We start from the raw sequence: 18,808 nt of genomic DNA, 5'->3' as shown, positions 1-18,808 counted from the left end.
ATACCTCATTCCTTCTGTCTACTTGTATCCGAAATGCTTCTCGTTTTGCGCTGTCCTCCCGTTCAAATGAAATCGCCGCCAATCATATTTCCAAGCTCGCGCCAGGGGGGTTACAAGGCTCGCGTCTTGTGCTGCATTCACTTGCACTCGGACATTAGAGATTTTCTCTCATAAATGTCCGATGAGCCACAACTTTTCTTTCAAAACAAAGCTGCCAACTGGGGTGGCAGCTGGGGTGGCAAGGCATTTTTCTGAGTTGGCAGCTGCCACCCCGTGCCACCCCGTAAAACCGCCACTGCTGCCATAGCCACAACACATGAGGCAGAAGAAAGAGCAAAAAACCTTAGGAAAATGAGGGAGGAACAAAGATGATGTGCAAGGCTTCCAGAGTATGACCAGAGGACGTATCCAGAAGTGATTGGAGTGGAAGAGAAACAGAGAGGCCAGGTGAGGGGTGTGGTGGAGAGACAGGTGATTCAGTCTGTCATTAGGAATCGAAAGAAGCAGGTGAAGCGGCACAAGGTACCCTGTGACTTTGACATTTCTTCAGTCTAGAGAAAAACAAGTAATTAGAATATAAAGTATCTAGGCTATGGCAGAAACATGTTGTGCACTAAACAGCAGATGTAGAAAAATGTAGTGCCTATATCTATATATTTAGGGTGATAATACTCACCATCTCTTGTTTTAAATTGCTTATTTTGTCAGAAAAACTATCGGAGCTGCGATCTCCCATGTCCACCACATCAGACCTCCATCCATTTTCGCCGTCCGCAGCATCCCTCATCCAAATTAGAAGACTTTCCGGTGTCTTCCTGCCAACTTTATTTTCCACTTCCTTCAGATCTGGAAATGATTCGTTGAAGGTTTCCTCCGCCATCCCACCGTGCAGTAATCACTTCCAAATCTTGGATTGAGGAGATCTTGTGCTTAAAGTCGCTTTCCAAATCCAAGTAAGACCCCGTAGCGGGATAATGACACACCATAAACCTCTCAAACACTCACAATAATGGCCCACTCGTTATATTCCTGAACAGTCCACAATAAACCGCGATCACGAATGACAAACGTGCCATAGAGGCGCAGAACGAGCCATGAAAACGCTGGAAGTGAGCGAGCATGTCACCTGTTCACCTGCTGACTGCTGTCACCAGTCATTCAGGCAGCAGAGGTATTGATGGTATGCAGCCGTGAATGTGATGCTGGAAAGTGGAAATGCTCTTTGTGGTGTCCTGAAACAAAGGTGTGTGTTTCATACCAGCAGTCACGTGGTTACAGTAACACAAGTGCGCACATTACGTTGTTCTAAATCGGTGAATGTGATGATTGACTGTATTAGCCTACTGTATTTAATTTTGGTGCACTATATGAAAAAAAAACACGGGCATTTCTTCCACATGGAGCGTTAGTTAACATTTATTGGTTTATATTTATTTTATATTGCAAAATATTACATCAGAATGTGATTTAAATTAGACATTGGGTTAGCTAAATGTCTTGTCAATGTTATGCTAAGTTTAGGCTTTCGTTAACTAACAACATTACCTTAGTTTCTTTTTGAACTTTTAAGCAAAAATGTCACCTGTTTCCTGTTACATAATTCAAGTCAAAAAGCAAAACGATATTATGTGCAACATGTTCCTTTATTTTAGGTTTTAGCCATTTCAGTAAGCTCACACTTACAATAAAACGACTTTACTCTAAATTATGCTGATATTAAACATAGCCTACAACTCATCGAATTATACAGTACCTATTTTGTAAAAAAGATAAATATGTAATTCAATTATTAAACCATGTATATGTGCTGACACAATGGTTAAAACATCAACATCAATGGAAAAACTAACCAAGTAGCCTAAAATAAAAAAATGTAGGCTTATAGTGTTTGTTTCAAATATTTTTTGGGAACTTGTGATATAAAAAAAAAGTTATATATTATATTGGAAAATGTATCCAGATAGCTCCTTCAAAGTCAAAGTCAAAGTCAACTTTATTCTCAATCTCAAAATATGTTTGTACACACAGAAAGATCGAAATACTTATTCAAAATAGATTATTTTTGATAAATAAGTATAACATGATACTTATTTTTATGTTTTGTGAGCTGAGCTGTGTGATTTTATATTGTATGTATCTCTCTGTACAGCACTTTGGTTTTAAAGTGCTTTATAAATAAAGTTGGATTGGATTGGAAATAGATACGTCAAGATATGTATTTGTCAAAACGACAGGCTATACATATCCTCACCAAAAGTAAACACCAGCAACATCAAGGGAAATGATTATGATTGTATTTATCTTTATAATATACAGTCACATTTAATTCAAACTATATTTACAAAATTTAGCAAATTTCACATGTGTCTCAGAAGGGGGATATATGCAGACTGTACACGTTCTGTCCTTAGACCCTCACAGCAGAAGGGAAAAACTCCACATAGAAACAACCAAAATGATGGGCAGAATATGGAATAAACCTTGGGGAGAGCAACAGAGGAGGGATCGCTCTCCCACTGACAGTTGTGCAATAAATGTTGTGTACACTGAAAAAAAAAGGCCGTTGGATTAACATGATTTTAATATGGAAACGGGTTGCACACATTAAAAACATGTGTACTCAAAACTATTCCATTATGTTAAAGACACACAAATATGTTATGTCAAAGAAACATGAAATTGTTATGTTCATTTGAATATTTCCTTTAATATATATTCATTTACCCTATGTTTAACCAACATGACTTTTTTATGTTCATTTTAGGCTTTTAATATGCTCAGTATATTTAACTTGTACCTGTTAAAGCAACATGATTTCTTTATTGAAGCTTCACTGTAAAAAGTCNGGACGCCCAAAATTGACGTCCGGCGTGCGCGCACCATAAACAACGTTCGATTTAGTGAAAGATGCCAGTCGCGATTCTCTAAAGTAACCGGCGTCTCGTCTCCTAAATCCTTTTGAATTCTCCTATCCACTATCCCTTAACCCTGTGACGTTTCACTCAGAGGTCAAGGAATAGGAGATAGGGTTAGAACTTAGTAGCTGATTTTTAAACTATCCGAACGCAACCATGGTGTGTCTAGTTGTCTGATTGTGTTCACCTGTTGCCCTTGTGTTTCTCCTCCCCTGCCCGGCTGTTTCTCGTCTCGTGATTACCCCTCCCTGTATTTAGTCTTGTCTCTTCCTGTGTTCAGTGTTGGTCCATTATTTGTCGTTCATGTCCCCCTTCGTGTTGGTCACCTTTGTTTGGATGCTACCTCGTACCTGTTCTTGGATTCTTGTTTTTGTTCAGATTTTGTTGAATAAAGCTCGCCTTTTGTTTCCTTTTGAAACCTGCTTCCTCATCAATCTGCATTTGGGTCCTATTTTTCCCCAACCTTGACAAATTAAGCAGCAACTGCTAATCAGCCAACATTTGTTCACAGTCTTTTGTAAGATAAGTAGATCAGTCTGTAGGGACTTGGCTTAGGAACTGAAGGGTTGCCAGTTGAAAACCATGCCTCTATGCACTGACACTCCTCCATTAAATGCATGTGTTTGTGCATATCTGTTTTCCTATGCATGTGTTTTTTTAGAAAGTGAAAGAAGTGAAAAGTTGAATTTCCCCTTGGGGATTAATACAGTTTCAACTGCTTCTTAGTGGGTATGCTAGAGCTACCAAATATATCAGGCTGATATTTGGGTATATGTGGAACAAATATATTCATAAGACTAGAATATTCCCATTTTGATGAAATGTTGCTGGCAGGCTTTGCATACTTCACTCATCATAAAGCTTTAATGAAGAGTTGGAACGAGCTGATACAGAATATCTATGATAGTGTCAGACAGTGAAGGAACAAGATGAGTTTTTAAACCTTTAAGCCACTCACAGGGAAATGAATGTGTACATATGGTGTTAGGGGGTTAAAGCTCCTCACTGCCCTTACCTCGTCTGAAGAGCTGTATGGTAGCTTGGCGACGGCCGTTACCATTCTCCACAAAACAGGAATAATTTCCCAGGTCCTCCTCCTCCAATGAGTCAATAGTCAAGGATATGGACACTTCCTGCTCACCAAGATGCTCCTTGACAACCCTGCAAGATAAACCATCAACACTTACAAGGCAGCAACGCTTCTCTGAAGGACTATGTTGGGAAACAGGAGACGAGAAGTGGCTGTTGAGACAATGTTCTCTGAATATACAAGAACATATAATCAGTGCGAGTGTGAAAATCTCAACAGTATGTGTGTGACGGGGCCTGAAGAGTAGAGAACCAGAGCAGCAATCACAGAACATATTCAGCCGTGATGGTCGAGCCATAAAACGGCAATAAGCAGCACATTTCTGTATCTCCATGAACCCCCCCCCCCTTACAGTAAGCACTTCAAGGTATGTTCATTTCTTCTCTCTGCACTCATAACATATGAGAAATGAAAATCAATAAGGGCTCTTCCAACGGAGAATGCGGGAGGGTTGAAATCAAATAATGGCGATCAGAAGAAAATCTTTTTATAGCGGCTGCCATGGTAACGGCGAGAAGGAGAGAAAGTAATATTCCATAAAGTAAATGAGTGTCCCCCCCCCCCCCCCCCCGTTGGGCTGGTTGAGCCTGATGGAGGAGAGAATTGGGAGATAATGCTTCCTCATACCTTAGACGCACTACTTAGCCCACTTCTGCAGCACCCTCAGCACAAATTACACTTTGGAGGAAACAAAAGATCTCCACTGTTTGTATTCGTGTGAGTGCAGGTATCATCTATGGCATTTTAATAACGGCTGCGATTAGAAGCAGGAGTGGGATGAGAAAAGTGTGTGTTTGAGTGTGTAGGGGTTTAATGACTCTCAAGCTTCTCTCGCCTTCGAGTCGATAAACCGCACATACGGACAGCTTGTTGGGAAGATTTGGCATCAGTAATTGAAAGTGTATCCTGGGCTTTGCGTGGAGAGGCTGATGATATATTTGTAGTTTCAGCTGAGTTTGTTGTGCAATGGGGTTGGTTGGCGGGGGGATGTAGGCACGGGAATAATTCATGTCTCTCCAGGGAGTGGTGGGTACTTTGAAGCCTCCAGTTTCACATTATCCCACTGGATGAGGCAACGCAACTCTCTGCCATACAACCTGATGGATAATGACCACGGCTGTTCACACCTGAGCCTCAGAACGAGGGGCTAAAGTTAGAGGAGGTGGATAACTAGGTCCAGGTGAAGCACAGACACATATGGGAGCATAACACACACAGTTGGGCTGAAGAGGGAATCTGATGCTGTGTATCGCCGCGAGATGTTCCATCCATGCAATTCTTTGTAAAACAAAATACTTTCTTCAGGGTGATTGAGTTTATCGATATGGAGTTAGTCGAACCGCTGCGGGCATTTTATTCTTCTCAATATTTTCTCTCCCTTCCTCATGAGCAGAACCTCAGTCTTTGCAACTTATTTAATCCTTGTGCACAGTAAACTGAACGCACACCTGCAAAACAACAACTGAATCGGGTCAATAACATATTGACCACCCCCTTTTTTTTATTTTGCTGAGCCAGATTTGTTTTGCTAATGTATTCATCTCTGCATGCTATGCTAATGCCCAGTCATCCGTGCTATGATAACAACAATAGCCCTGTCCCGGTGGCACAAATGAGAATTTATGGGTTAGGGCTACCATTGCGATGAACTCCACTGAATCAATATGCTCAGGGTTGGGTTAATAAATGCATGCAGAGACTCTGAACCCAAGGTATGGATGCTCGTCTGTGAGCTTGAGTTTGGCTGCTGATGCATTAGTAATATAGCTAAAAGTGTGTGAAGGAGAGAGGTCTCATGCCTACTGTAGCATTTAAAAGAGACACTGCAGGGTAGCACACATTTGTTCATGCTTAGTTTCTCCTTACCCTTTCTCGCCTGTCTGTTCCTGCTCCATATGTCTGGCTGTCTTTGTGGAAATAAAACCCCATTGCACCGGCTGTATGTGAAGAAGCTTAGGGTGGCAGCATCAGCAACAGAGAGCGGATGATCAAATACAATATTGATCCGCTGCATGAAATATCGGTATGAATTATTGAGAGATAACCCCTCGGCTGGTGAGTGGGGGAATCCTGTTGTCAGGTAGTAATGGAGGCAGACAGAGGCAAGAGGACAGGAGAGCTGCACTCCTTTCTGTTGCATTCTTATATTAATGCATAAGCAAACTCACTATCACAGATGTGTCTTCTTCACTTTCCTCCTAAGTGACTTCAACCATATTTCTTACTATATCCAATTCTATCCCGTCTGCTCTCCCTCCGCTCCCCTCCTACTCCCTGTGGCCCATCTGCATGCCGCTATAGGTGGGTGCAGCGAGGGAGATAGCGACAGTGGCGGCGCTGTGAAAAATGGCGGTTGTTAACCATCTGACAGGGCTGTCTCCCCAGAGCTGCAGCCTTTCCAAACAGCCCTAATGGGAAACACGCACATGGACCGGGGAATGGACTTGTTTAAATGTGTTACACCACTAGGAGGCAGAAACATGGAAATGGGCTTGTTTTAAACGTCTTGGCTGTGAAAGTGAGGCTTGCTGGGCACAGTTTACAATGTTACATCTAAAGGAGACAGCAAGAGAGGGCACGTTAGAGAAGCTGCTCTTTTAAGACGAGCTTAACATTTAGCGCATTAATCCTTTCAAAATGTTAGAAAACACTGCACACAAGCTGGACTTGTACAATATTGTGGTGAGTAGAAAAAAGCGAGGGTGCATCCTGTTCTGCAGCGGATAACAACAGCTTTAAGTTAAACAATCTTGCCATGGAAATTAATTATTGGACAATTGGTTCAACTTAAATTTGAGAAATATACAATATAATTGACATGGATACTTCCCAGATTGACTGTAACAAGTCCAGATGTCCTTCTCTTTTTTAGTGGAAAGTTAACTCTGCAATACTGGGAGACAAGCAGCTTCAAAACTGGCAAGACAATGTCTAACTGAATGTCATATTGATGACTTTCTTTATTAAATGTTTATGTTTTTAAATATTTAATAAGATGTATTATTGATTTAACTAACAATTGAATACAATATAAAACATTTTAAAAAATTGATAATAAAATATGAATTTTTGGGAAAATCGAGCCACACAATCAGCTATGACAGAAAATAAATCAAATAAAGCCAATAACTTCAAATGACTAAGAACTATATCCGCTACCATTCAGCAGGGACTTGAAACTAGCGTGCGTTAAATAATCCATCATAACACACAATTCACCACCTGCATGCATTGTCATATTACTGTCAGAACTTGTGATGCAGCTGCACACAAGGACTGGTCTCTTTGTTTTCGCCCAGAAGGACGCTCAAACGACCCTGAATCGAGTCAGCTGCAGAACAATACACTTTATAATGAAAGAAAAAAGAAAGGTTTTCTTTTCTCAATGTACAGGTTAGCAGGTTTTCTTTGGTCTCGTGGCTTGAATTTAGACAGCATAGCTGGTAAATGCATTGAGGCATGGGACACATAATCAATATTAAACTGCAGTACAATAGCCTTGGTACCAATACTGAAGTATGTTGTAATGATAACCATTCATTGTTTTGTGTCACGGAAATGTTTGAGATAAAAGCACTTTAAACAGCACTTAATAAATAGTATTACTTCTGTTGCTGAAATATGAGTTTCCCATGTCAGGGATGTGTGTTCCCTCCGCATTCACACGCATGTTGTGATGTATAATAATATGTATAAACCTGCTTTGTGCATGATGTAAGCAGTTCCATTGTTACTGAGCACAATATGGCATATTATAAGTTATCCTGTTTTCAATTGCTTGCTATTGCATTTCCACGACAAAATCATTTAAACAAATATAATAAAAAGTGTCAGAAATGAAGGAATAATAATAATTCAAACAAGCTTTAAGTACCTGCACGATTGTACAACAGCTAAACAAATGGAAGCCAGCGGGTGCTTAGTAGGCAGCACATCAATCTCTGGAAAATGGTTGGTTTAGTGTACGCAATTTGGAGTTAATGGACTAAAACATGCAAAACCATTGGTATCCTGTTTTAATATTTGCCAGTGAACGTCTCTACATCTGCTATTAATTCCTCGTTAGCGTCATGTCATGTGAAATCAATTCCAGCTTACTTGCTGTCGCTTTCCTGGATCCTCTCTTCGTCCAAGTCTTCTATAAACTTCTCTCCCTTCATCCAGTAGATGAGCGTGCTGACGTCCCCGCTGTAGCCGAAAAACGCCCGGCAGGTCAGGTTCAGAGCATTTCCTGCGAAGACAAGGAGATGATAGGCTGTCATGCTTGATAGCTTTTTAAAAAGGTGTGTGTTTCATGCGCACGGACCGAAAAAGATTGAACCATATCATATCTGCACCTTCAAAGCGAGAGACATCAACAGAGACATTCTGTTGGTGAAATGTGGCATTCACGATCCTTTGTAATGTGGGTATCAATCACATTTTTTTGAACACACACACACACACACACACACACACACACACACACACACACACACACACACACACACACACACACACACACACACACACACACACACACCCTTGCAAAAACCATGGGGACTGTGACAGCTGTGATTAAAACAGGAAGTCTTGTATTCAACAAGTCAAGAACAACTTGAAATGTTTTGATTTGCTCACGTCACTAGTACACAAACACAGTAAGGTATACTAATCTGAAAGTAAGCATTAATGAACACACGAGGGCACTCAAGAGCTTCCCAACCCCCCCTCCATGCACTCTGTGTGCATCAGAGGAAAGAAAGCAAAAAGAAGTGAGAGGAGGCTGAGAATAATGTTATTTTATTTAGAGCTGCTGCTGAGTGTGAAGAAAGGTCAGGAGTCAACAACTGCAGTTTGCTGAGAGATGATATGTGGAAGTGATTGTTACTGGGAAAAAACACAGGGCCTTCTTCTGTAAATTGATGGATTATCTGTTGGGTTCAACAGGGAGGGCAAGTATCCAGATGGAAGAAGAGACACCTTATGCCCTAAATCCAGAAAAGTTTCTCTTGACTTTTTGTGGTATTTTTTTAGACATATTGTGCTTTCAGGTTCATATCTGTATGTTGTGCCTCTACTGTGACATGACTCCATGCTTTAATGTTCAAAAAGCTCTTTATTTTTCTCATACTGCCTGTGCTGCAGCACGTCTTTGTCTGTCTGAAACCAGAGCCCAGTCTGCTCTGATTGGTTAGCTGGACGGCTTTTTTGTGATTCGTCAACAAACAGTTTTATGATGTTTGGCCCCTTAACCTATCGTGTACTGTACAATGTGTTGGATCGCTAGGCAATAGAAGCACAAGTGTTACGTAGTGATGTCACTATGTTACAGAAGTAAACAAAGTAGTCCACTGGAGGTGTTTCCGGCAGGGGGGAGAGAAACTCCCACTGGAGGAAACTTTAGGATTTGAGCTTTTGCAGACCATTGACATGCACACAAAAACCTATATAACAAGAAAGGCCAAACCCCGAAAAGCACAACAGGGCCTCTATAAAGGAAATGAATGAGCTGGTGGTAATGTGGTATGTAACACTGATGGGAGCTGATTACAGGTTGCATAGAGACACGACCTTCAGCGTCCATAAACTCTCTATTAGGCTGCTTAGCGTAAAGACAGAGCACTGTTGGCGTACATATGTTTACTTTGCATTCCTCTGAAGTGGCATTCTCAGAAGGCCTGCGGTGCAGCAATCACATGCGGCTGCCTCTCAGGGCACCGCACATCAACATGTAAACAACGCACACATGAGGGAGGCTCATCATGCAGCACGTACTGCAAACTGCATGGTGGAGGCCGCTCTCCTCTGGGGAGCGCTGACGCTGTGTCTGGCTGCGAGGCATGTGATTGGAGAAAACACCGGGAGCAAAGGCATGGCAGGGATGGAGGTGAAGGAGATGCTTTCACAGCAGGATTTATGTGCAGGAGTGCAAAGTAAACGGTACTGGTATGGGGCATGTATTCATTAATCCTTCTTAGCATGTGACAGCACCATGGACAGCTCCCCACAGTCTACTGCAGGGGATAAAAGGCAATTTACAGCCCCTAAATATACCTATGTTTGAGTCAAATCCTCTCTAATATTGTCATGACAAGTGTTCATTGCAAGACTGTTCTATTGCATTGAACATTTCCTTTTGAAGATGATATTGAGCCTTATTCACCTCCCAGAACTCCTTTCTCTCAGATGCTCTAGCTGTGACCAGTGGACATATGTCTCAGAGCAAAAACAGGCACGCTTCTTTTTTGTATTTGTTTGAATTAAGGGCATGTATCTTCTGTGCTCCATCTTCCCACAACCCAATGCCACGGCTTCAAAAGATTTCAGTAGGTCACTCGCCGCACAAGGAAAGTTTTAAGGCGTGCAGCAAAGGAGGATGGGAGGACGCACAAGAATGAACCGACGCCACTGTCTTCAAGAGCAGTGGCTGACATTTTCAAAGTTCAACAGCCACTCTCTGCTTGGTATTTGTGCACAGCCGCGCTCGACAAAGGCTACACTCGGTACCTACAAAATAATAACCTCCTGCTCGTGATTACACACATACAAAGGTTAAGGGGCAGCGGTATTCAACTGCAAAGTCACACTTAATCATATGTGTAGCGGACATTAAAAACAACTACAGTATACTGTGCAAAATACATATTGTACATCTGCATGTCTCTTTGTGTGAGATTGATTCAGCATTTCCCTTTTGTATCTGTTTGTAAATCCCATCATGCTGTTAGTTTACCCCACAGATCAATTGCAAACGAAGAATGTCATGCTGTCGGGAGCCGCTGCCTGCAGAGGAAGTCTCCGCTGAGCTCCCTGGGAATCACAGGAAATTGTTGAAGGACTCATGCTGTTTTATTCTAATCCAAGTGCAGCACTCCCCAAAACTCACTCACAGCCACTTTTCTTACTTTTTCTACAAACAGCAGTGGGCTTGACTCACCTGCATTATCACCATCATGGTCACGGATTCAGTCTGAAAGCTGGTTGCAAGACTGTTGCCATCATTTAAAAAAAATGTTTCTCCCCTAACAGGATTAGTTAAACTAGAGTGGCACAGACATATTTATTTATTTTCGTATTTTAAGCACAAAACGAACACATTACAATGCAAGAATGGCCATTTTTACACACAGGTGAGGCTCAAACACTGTTTATCAACTACCGTGTAAGTCATTTTAGATTTGTAGCTCTGAAAAGATAATCTAATAAGATTTACAAGTATTATTTTTAACACAAAGAGGTGCATTAGTAGCCGTTTTGGAGACTTCTTTCACATTAAACAATCTTCATCATCAAATGGAGTTTACTCTTGTCATTGATCTGCAGATGTTTACATATCTATTTCTCTAAGCCCTCTACAGACTTAAGCGTTGGCTCAAATGTTAAGATTGAAAGCCTATTCTTGGAATAAAGCGATGAAGAATTAAGGAGAAGAGATTTCCAACCAACATACTGTAGACAAGGGGTTTTTAATAGAGAAAGTTACTGTTACATTATAGAAGGCTCCAGAGTAACTACAAATAAACCTTGATTTAAAGTTGTTTTGCCAAACTGCAAGTAACCGAGGCCAAATTATTCCTTTCCACTGTTCACATAACAAAGACCAAGTAATTCAAGATGTTTTGTCAGGTTTAACAGAAATAAAATAAAATATGCAGCAAGTCTGAATGCTAGCTGTATTATTCATGGTTTCCATGGTCACCACGTCATCCGCCTACTGTACACTAAACCTTCGTACAGCTCTATAAACATCCTTTCTTTTTATTACTCCAAACACATTCAATTTTGATAACGCAGAGGTAATTTACAAAGGCCCTATTATATCCCCCCCCCAACACATTGTACGTGATTGGCTAAGGGGCGGGACATCTCTAAGCGGTTGACCAATCACAACAGAGCCGGCCGAATAACCAATCAGAGCAGACGGGGCTCTGGTTTCAGACAGTGCAGCACAGGCAGTATGAGAACAATAAAGACCTTGTTGAACATTTAGGCGTGGAAGCATTTCACAATAGAGACACAGAATATGAACCTGAAAATGAGCATATGATGTCCTCTTTAATTTAATAGCTATACATTATATACATCATGCGTCTACAGCTCCAGTTTAAGTTGACGAGGAGGAAAGGTTAAAATGTGTTTGCAATGCTGTTGACAAAAAGAGGACACATATTAGCCCTGATTAATATCTGGCATGGCTCTGTCATTAGCCTCTGAGCCAGCAAACAACTAGGATGTCAAGCCGCTTGAAGTTTGAGCAGATGGTGGGAAGACTATTAACCAGGACTGAAACAATGAGGTGAATCATTTGCACACTATCAAGTTAAAGAGGAGGAGAAGCAGCTTTTTAAATCTGTTCTCTCCTGCTGTCAAACCCACCAGCAGGGTCGTTATTATGATCCATTATTATGCCTGAGCAGATTGTAACCCTTGGTATATCACAAGAAGGGTGTGTGTGTTGACTTTAACTGATCTTGAGGGTTAATTATTACCAAGATGTTATTGTTTCTAAATGGGTATGGGCACAGACAGACCCCAGACCAGGCTGCAATCAGTGCTAATGAGTGTGTGTGTGTGTGTGTGTGTGTGTGTGTGTGTGTGTGCATTTTCTAGGAATAAAAGGGTCCATCCATGACCACCTTGGGCACCATAAAAGAAGAAACACTTAAACTTTTAAAAACCTGGTTGATTAAAGGGCTTACCAATTAATTTAGAAAGTAAAAAGTACGTTTCACTTAAGAGGATCACGGAGGTAGAGGAAAGCCAGAGAAAGTTAAATTATGACCCCGGGCTTCGGAGAGGCTTTTAAGAGAACAAAAACCTAAAGAGAAAGATGTGCTCCAGCACTATCTTCACATAAGAGTGAGGCTTGCTTCACCCTGCTAGGATCACTTATGTTGGAGGCTGCAGTAATAGTTAAATGTTTTCGTAAAATGTAATCGTAAAATTCTTTAATTTGCTAGCTACTCTAGAATAATGGGAACATTACGAGTTTCTTGGCTTTTTTCTTCTAAGCAGTAGTTATTTTCTGAACGCATCATCCTCTTGACAAGCCTATATCCACCAAAAAGGGCCAGGTGAAAACTCAAATAACGCTTTCTGTAGTCAGCACAATACTCCATGAAACAACAACACAACTAAATGTCAAACTGTTTATAAAACACCCTTTACAGTCACTGTGATGTTTCCAGTGCAAATGCTACACTCGCTGCGTCCAAAAGTAATTCAACCATTTAATCTGCGTACATACTGTATGACACTACTAATTATTTGGCTTTTCAAAGCTGATAAGCATTTGGAGTGATTTACGGCCCGTCCACACTACAGCTTCAAAAAAAGCTTGGAGCTGGGCGTGTCTGAAGCTTGGGGATTTTATTCGAGCACCGCGACCAACAACCAATCACATGAATGTCCCGCCCCCGGCATACAAAGCAAAAAACCCCGGGGATTTTATGCGAGCAATATATATATATATAAACTCCCCAAACAGGCGAAAACCTACCAGTTTCACCCACTGTCTCTGCCACCTCCCTCCATGCCTGGTTCCTTCGGTTTGTATCCCAGTAAATAGTTCTGGTCGTAAAGAACCGGGTGATTTGCTACCGTAATTTCTCGTTTGGAATATGAGGAAATGAACTGCGGTCTGTCTCTCCCAGCTTGCACGCGGTTTGATTGGCTAGCGCTTGAACTGTCAGATTTGCATAAACGGGATTTGATTGGCTGACGCTGGCTACTCCGGCGTCTCCGGCTTCAAAAGTTGAACATTGTTCAACTTTTGCAGCCTGAAACGCCAGGAAAGCTCCGCTCTGCTACCCACAATTCAGTTCGGCGAAAAGCGAGGCAACGTGACGTCACCCCATTCAAAGTGATTGGGCAGACGCGTTGGAAACCGTTTTTGAAGCTGTCGAAGCTGTAGTGTGGACGGGCCGTTATTAGGGAGATTTAATCCAACACTGACGATATGTTACTGTTAGAGAGAAACATATCACAATGAGCCACCTTTTAAAAATATATATATTTGTAGGATTGCAACCAAAGAATACATGTTAAAGTTTATGAAATAGTATTTGTTGTTTTACATACAAAGGATATATTAATGTACAACCTACATGTAGTTGTTTTGCTATTCTCATGGTGGTTTTGTCATGATAATCCTTGCTACAAATATATATTTGGACATCCTCATTAACAATAGAAAGAAAACAAATGTGGAAAACATGCCTTCAATACACTGTTAGCAAAACAAGCTTTGGCATAATATGATTTCACAGACTGCCAGCAATATATTTTTACATTTACATTGATAGGTATCTCCTTGGCCCTCGCTCTGAGGATAATGTGCGACCACTCTTTTGGTCAAAACCCAAAAATTCGAGTCCATCACCGTGTCATTTTTAGAAGTTCACAAATAAATGTGCCATTTCAAGACTTGGCAAGATGTGGTGTGAAAAAGATCCCCCGCTGCCTGAATGTGCGCCTTGCACAGCACAAGAGCGTGATTAAGTGTTTCCATGAGTGTGTGTCTCTGTGTGTGTGCACGTCTTTGTGTTGTTTCTGCCTTCACGCATGCGTGGGTGTGGAACAAATCCATGTAATCGGAGTGATTGACATCCTCCAGGCGGCTGAGAGTTGGTCACGGCGCCTGATGGAAATTAGACTTAAGATCCACCCTTTCTCTTATTCCTGCCCAGCATCTTTCAGGAGTTTTACCAACTTCCACACTGAGTGCAACTGAATGGGTCCTGAATTAGCCACATACTGAATACTTGGAGAGGAGGATAGGATCATTTGTTAGGATACATCTTAAAAGTAGGATGCACAGGGGAGTCTAAATGGCATAGAAACTCAAATTCCCATCACCATTGTAATCTAGCCTCTGCACTTAAGACCTTTCTCAGAGTAGGCTTCTTTCATTGGCCTCTGAGAAAATCTGAAATAAGAGTTTTCATATTTTAAGACAAATGGGTACAAAATTACAATTTGTCTGGAACCTCCTAATGCTTTTTAAATTCTATGGGTTATCAATGGGTTTTAATAGTTGTTTATTTAAAGGTCCCATGTCATGCTTTTCTGGTTATTACCCGTCCCCTTGTGTGTTATGAAGGTTTTTATGCTTGTAAACGGTCTGCAGAGTCAAAACCCTCAAAGTACACCCTGTAGCGAGTAAAACTCTAACACAGAAAATACCTCCCCAAAACGCCTCGTTGGTGAAACGTCACTGTCCATTTGATTCTTCCGGGTACGCATGATGTCAACCGTACCCGGAACGAAATGGACCAATCCGTGGAGCCGTTACGTTACGTCGTAATTGGTCATAAAGTTAAGCCCCCGCTGATTGGTCCAAAATTGACCAATCACGGGCTTCCTCACACCACACACTCAGTACAAGCAGCTCTTGCTGATTTCTCCTCCCCTGGGCTGCAGGCTGATAACCGACAGTTGGGAATCGCGGCGAAATTCTCTCTGGCCGACCCCATTCTCACAGCGTTTATCAACCTTTTTCTTACTCAATTATCAAGGCCACACTTATTGTTTTACTTCGGCTGTGATTTGTGTGTGCTCAGGATGGAGTTTGGGCTTTGTTTCGCTGTGTATCCGCTAAACAAGGAAACAACACCTCAAGGAGCTTAGCGCGATTCCACAACGTCCCGACCACATCAGAGTACACTGTGCTCACAGGGAGCGTGGGGGCTGGAGCTACTGGAGGCTACAACGAGCCGTTAAAGGCAGAGAGTGAAATTCAGTGAATGTACACGTAGTTTACAGAGATGCTGTATGAGGAACCAAAGTGATTTTGGAAAATTGTACAATATAAATCTATTCTGTAGACCCTCAACAATGGAATTATGATCGTGGAAATGGCCATGACATGGGACCTTTACACAATTGACCAAATCATGTCCGATACACCTTTTGTGTCAAGAACAGATTCAAATGTATTAGCGCATTCTTCTTTTTGGGGAGAATGAATTGAATAGTCCAATTTGTTTAATACCGAGTGAAGTAATCAGCTTCAACGGAAAGTTCTATATCAGCTATTTGTTGTTTTGGCTGCCTGGAATCCGACAAATGTGTCTGTTTCCAGGCAAATGTATCTTGTACTGGCTATTTAAACCTCATCAATTTGGAAAAATAACTTTATTCCAACAGTTTAGCCCTGCTCTTTTCCAGAAGGGTAAACTAAATCGGACGCTGCACCCGTCCAAAGTTGCGCTATTTACAGGATCGTATGTAACTTGATTTTCGGGGCACGTGACTCCCTGGAGTCACACTGTAAGTTAGGCAGGGCAGGAAATGCACAATGTGTTTTTATCAAGGGCATAAAGATTTGATCTATGGGGTTAATTCTTGAGGTTCCACAGGTGAAGATTGTGTTACTTTTGGCATGGAGCCAGAACTTTGTCAGGTTGATGCCCACATAAGGATATACTCACATTCGTGCTGAACCATATAAAACACCACTATTGAAAAAATACATAAATACAATGGAGTCATTGGTCTTTCTATATGAGATGAATGAGGGAATGAGACATAGAATGGTATCCCATTTAGAGAGACTCAAAAATGATGTGTTGCTACAGCAGGTCATGCATTTTGATTTGCATTCAACCCTTTGTGCATGTTTAGCTGAGTTTCACAGTATTTGGTATAATTAGGCTTCACAGGAGATGGCCCCTCAGACAGAGGAATACTTTCCAAAGCCAGAAGAGAGGGAAACGATCCTCTTGCTCAGGAAACCACTCGTGCAGTGCTGTCCATATTCATGTAGCATCAGTTGCACACTTCAGGTGAGGGATGGTGGTTGACAGTTATTACGCAGATCGAGAATGGGCAGATGATAATGAACAGACAGGCATGAATAAAAAAATCCAAACAGTATAATGTACCATGCGGCACACAAACTACGATTATACGATCGCGCACACGTCTACTTCGCGTTACACGACACCACACACACACTATGCACACTGACTTACACACTCACACACAGCGACACATCACACACCATCCAACAGCACACACACACACACACACACACACACACCACACACCACACACCGACTACCACACACACCATTTGTCTTCTGTCTCAGTATCTAGTTCTGACTAGACTGCACTGGCATAGACCCAGTTGTCTTTCTCATGCCATCATGCTCGGAGCACAGATAGATTTTATGCTTTACTCCTGTGGTGCACAGCAACCTCCATATTTTTTTTTTGTATGCGCCATCTGGCCGCTTTCTGATAAGTCAGAGTGATGTTTGAAGAATTGTAGATTCTGTCAATGAAGTATATATGGTCTCGTTGTCTTTTTGAATGCCGATTTTTGCTCTCGTACAAGCACAGATATAGTATGTTTAGTTTTTCTTTCGTGGTGGATCTGCTACGCACTCACAGTTTGTATTTGATACGCAACTCGAATCTGGTCTCGCTCTCTTTGCTTGAGGATTGTAGTTAGAGGTGATGTTATTTATAACACGAGGTACGTTTAATTGTGACAGGTCTCTCTATGTCTTCGATTTTGCAGGACTAGGGCGAAGGTCTGGGCATAGAGTCCATCCCTCTGATTGTTATACGCTCGCTGTATGTCTGTCACCCGTTGATCGACACTGTATTATCTCGGTATTGGTGTTCATGTCTGTGAGCTGCTGTGTGTGTGATGTCTTTAATGATGTGGCAGAGTGAGTTGGGTAGATCTCAACTGTGATCCAAGAAAGCTGAGGTTGTTGGTTATTTTATCTTATTAGTTTCTCTGTCTATCTCATTGCACATATTTTTTATATGAGTCGTATCATATGTCTATTTGAGCTTGGAATGTATGCGGTACAACATTCTATATGCTACTTATTAATATAGTGTAGACGATGTGTATGTGACTCGTCAGTTTCAGGTTTTTCGTGAGTATAGGTTGCATGTTTGATCTGTTGGTAGGAGTGTGCTGTCTACTGTGAGATATGGATAATTATCGCTATTTGTGGAGTATGTTGTCAATATTGGTTGTATTTATTGTCTTCTATAGCATACCGCCTGTAGCTGGCAGAGGAAATCTTTGTAGATGGAAAACCCAGCGCGTCAGTTAGCAGTTGATTGGTTAGATCTGGTGTGGACGTCTGTTGTGGATTGGATTTACTCTTGATCTGTGGAGAATCAACAATTTCTGCAGAAATTAAATTCAACTATCGTGTTGATGGTGGCGAAAATGGATAAAGTTATCCATGGAGAATAAAATGTGTGTTAGATCGTTTTGGAATGCTCACTGGGTATGTTATGACAGAGATGAGGAAATGGATAATATAAAGGAGGTGCTCATGGGTGCACATTGGTACTGACACTAGTGGTAATGGTGAATGATCGCTCTCTCGAATAAGATAATCCTTCATGCTTCCATCTCCGCAGAAATGGATCTTCTCAATGGATATTACCAAGGGAACCAGACTACGTGTTTTCCATCCACACACTTAGCGGAAATGTAAAGGACACACATGCTTTGAATTTAATTCTAGTCCAATAAGGATTTTCTTTATTAAAGCTTGTTGCTGAATATAATACAGATGATCCACTGGAGATTGAAAGTGTTCTCTTGTGGTTGTGTAATCAACTCAGATTGTTGGGCCGTGCTGATTGGCTGCCACACTGGTTGTGATGTGAAAAGATTTTTGCCCCATTATGTGATGAATTATGTCTCGTCAGGTAATCACATGCCAGGCAGACAAATATATGATTTTACTTGTTCGTCAGGTTGTCCTGGTGGTGACAATTCTCTTCAACATGACTGTACCGTGAGTCTATCCATGTACAGTAGTGTTGTGCCGGGCGCGATTAT

At 41.5% G+C, this 18,808-nt stretch overlaps 2 protein-coding genes across 2 annotated transcripts in view; one reads left to right on the top strand and one right to left on the bottom strand.

Annotated features, from left to right (window-relative positions):
- The window catches only part of il1rapl1a (interleukin 1 receptor accessory protein-like 1a), a 13,796-nt gene extending 5,529 nt beyond the window's left edge, over window positions 1-8,267 (bottom strand). Inside the window, exons 1-2 of the mRNA XM_010778651.1 lie at window positions 8,104-8,267; window positions 3,931-4,076 (exon numbers count right to left, since the gene is read on the bottom strand). Coding sequence (XP_010776953.1) covers window positions 3,931-4,076; window positions 8,104-8,267 — 310 coding nt within the window. The remainder of the gene's footprint in view (window positions 1-3,930; window positions 4,077-8,103) is intronic.
- Window positions 8,268-9,733: 1,466 nt separating this feature from the next.
- LOC104951914 (protein Shroom4-like) overlaps window positions 9,734-18,808 on the top strand; it is a 21,515-nt gene continuing 12,440 nt past the window's right edge. Inside the window, exon 1 of the mRNA XM_010778650.1 lies at window positions 9,734-9,927. Coding sequence (XP_010776952.1) covers window positions 9,734-9,927 — 194 coding nt within the window. The remainder of the gene's footprint in view (window positions 9,928-18,808) is intronic.

This window comes from Notothenia coriiceps, unplaced genomic scaffold, assembly GCF_000735185.1.
Source record: "Notothenia coriiceps isolate Sejong01 unplaced genomic scaffold, NC01 NC01_scaffold00019351, whole genome shotgun sequence".
Lineage (NCBI taxonomy): Eukaryota > Metazoa > Chordata > Actinopteri > Perciformes > Nototheniidae > Notothenia > Notothenia coriiceps.
Note: the sequence above shows the minus strand (reverse complement) of the source record. Positions and strands in the feature narration are given on the sequence as shown.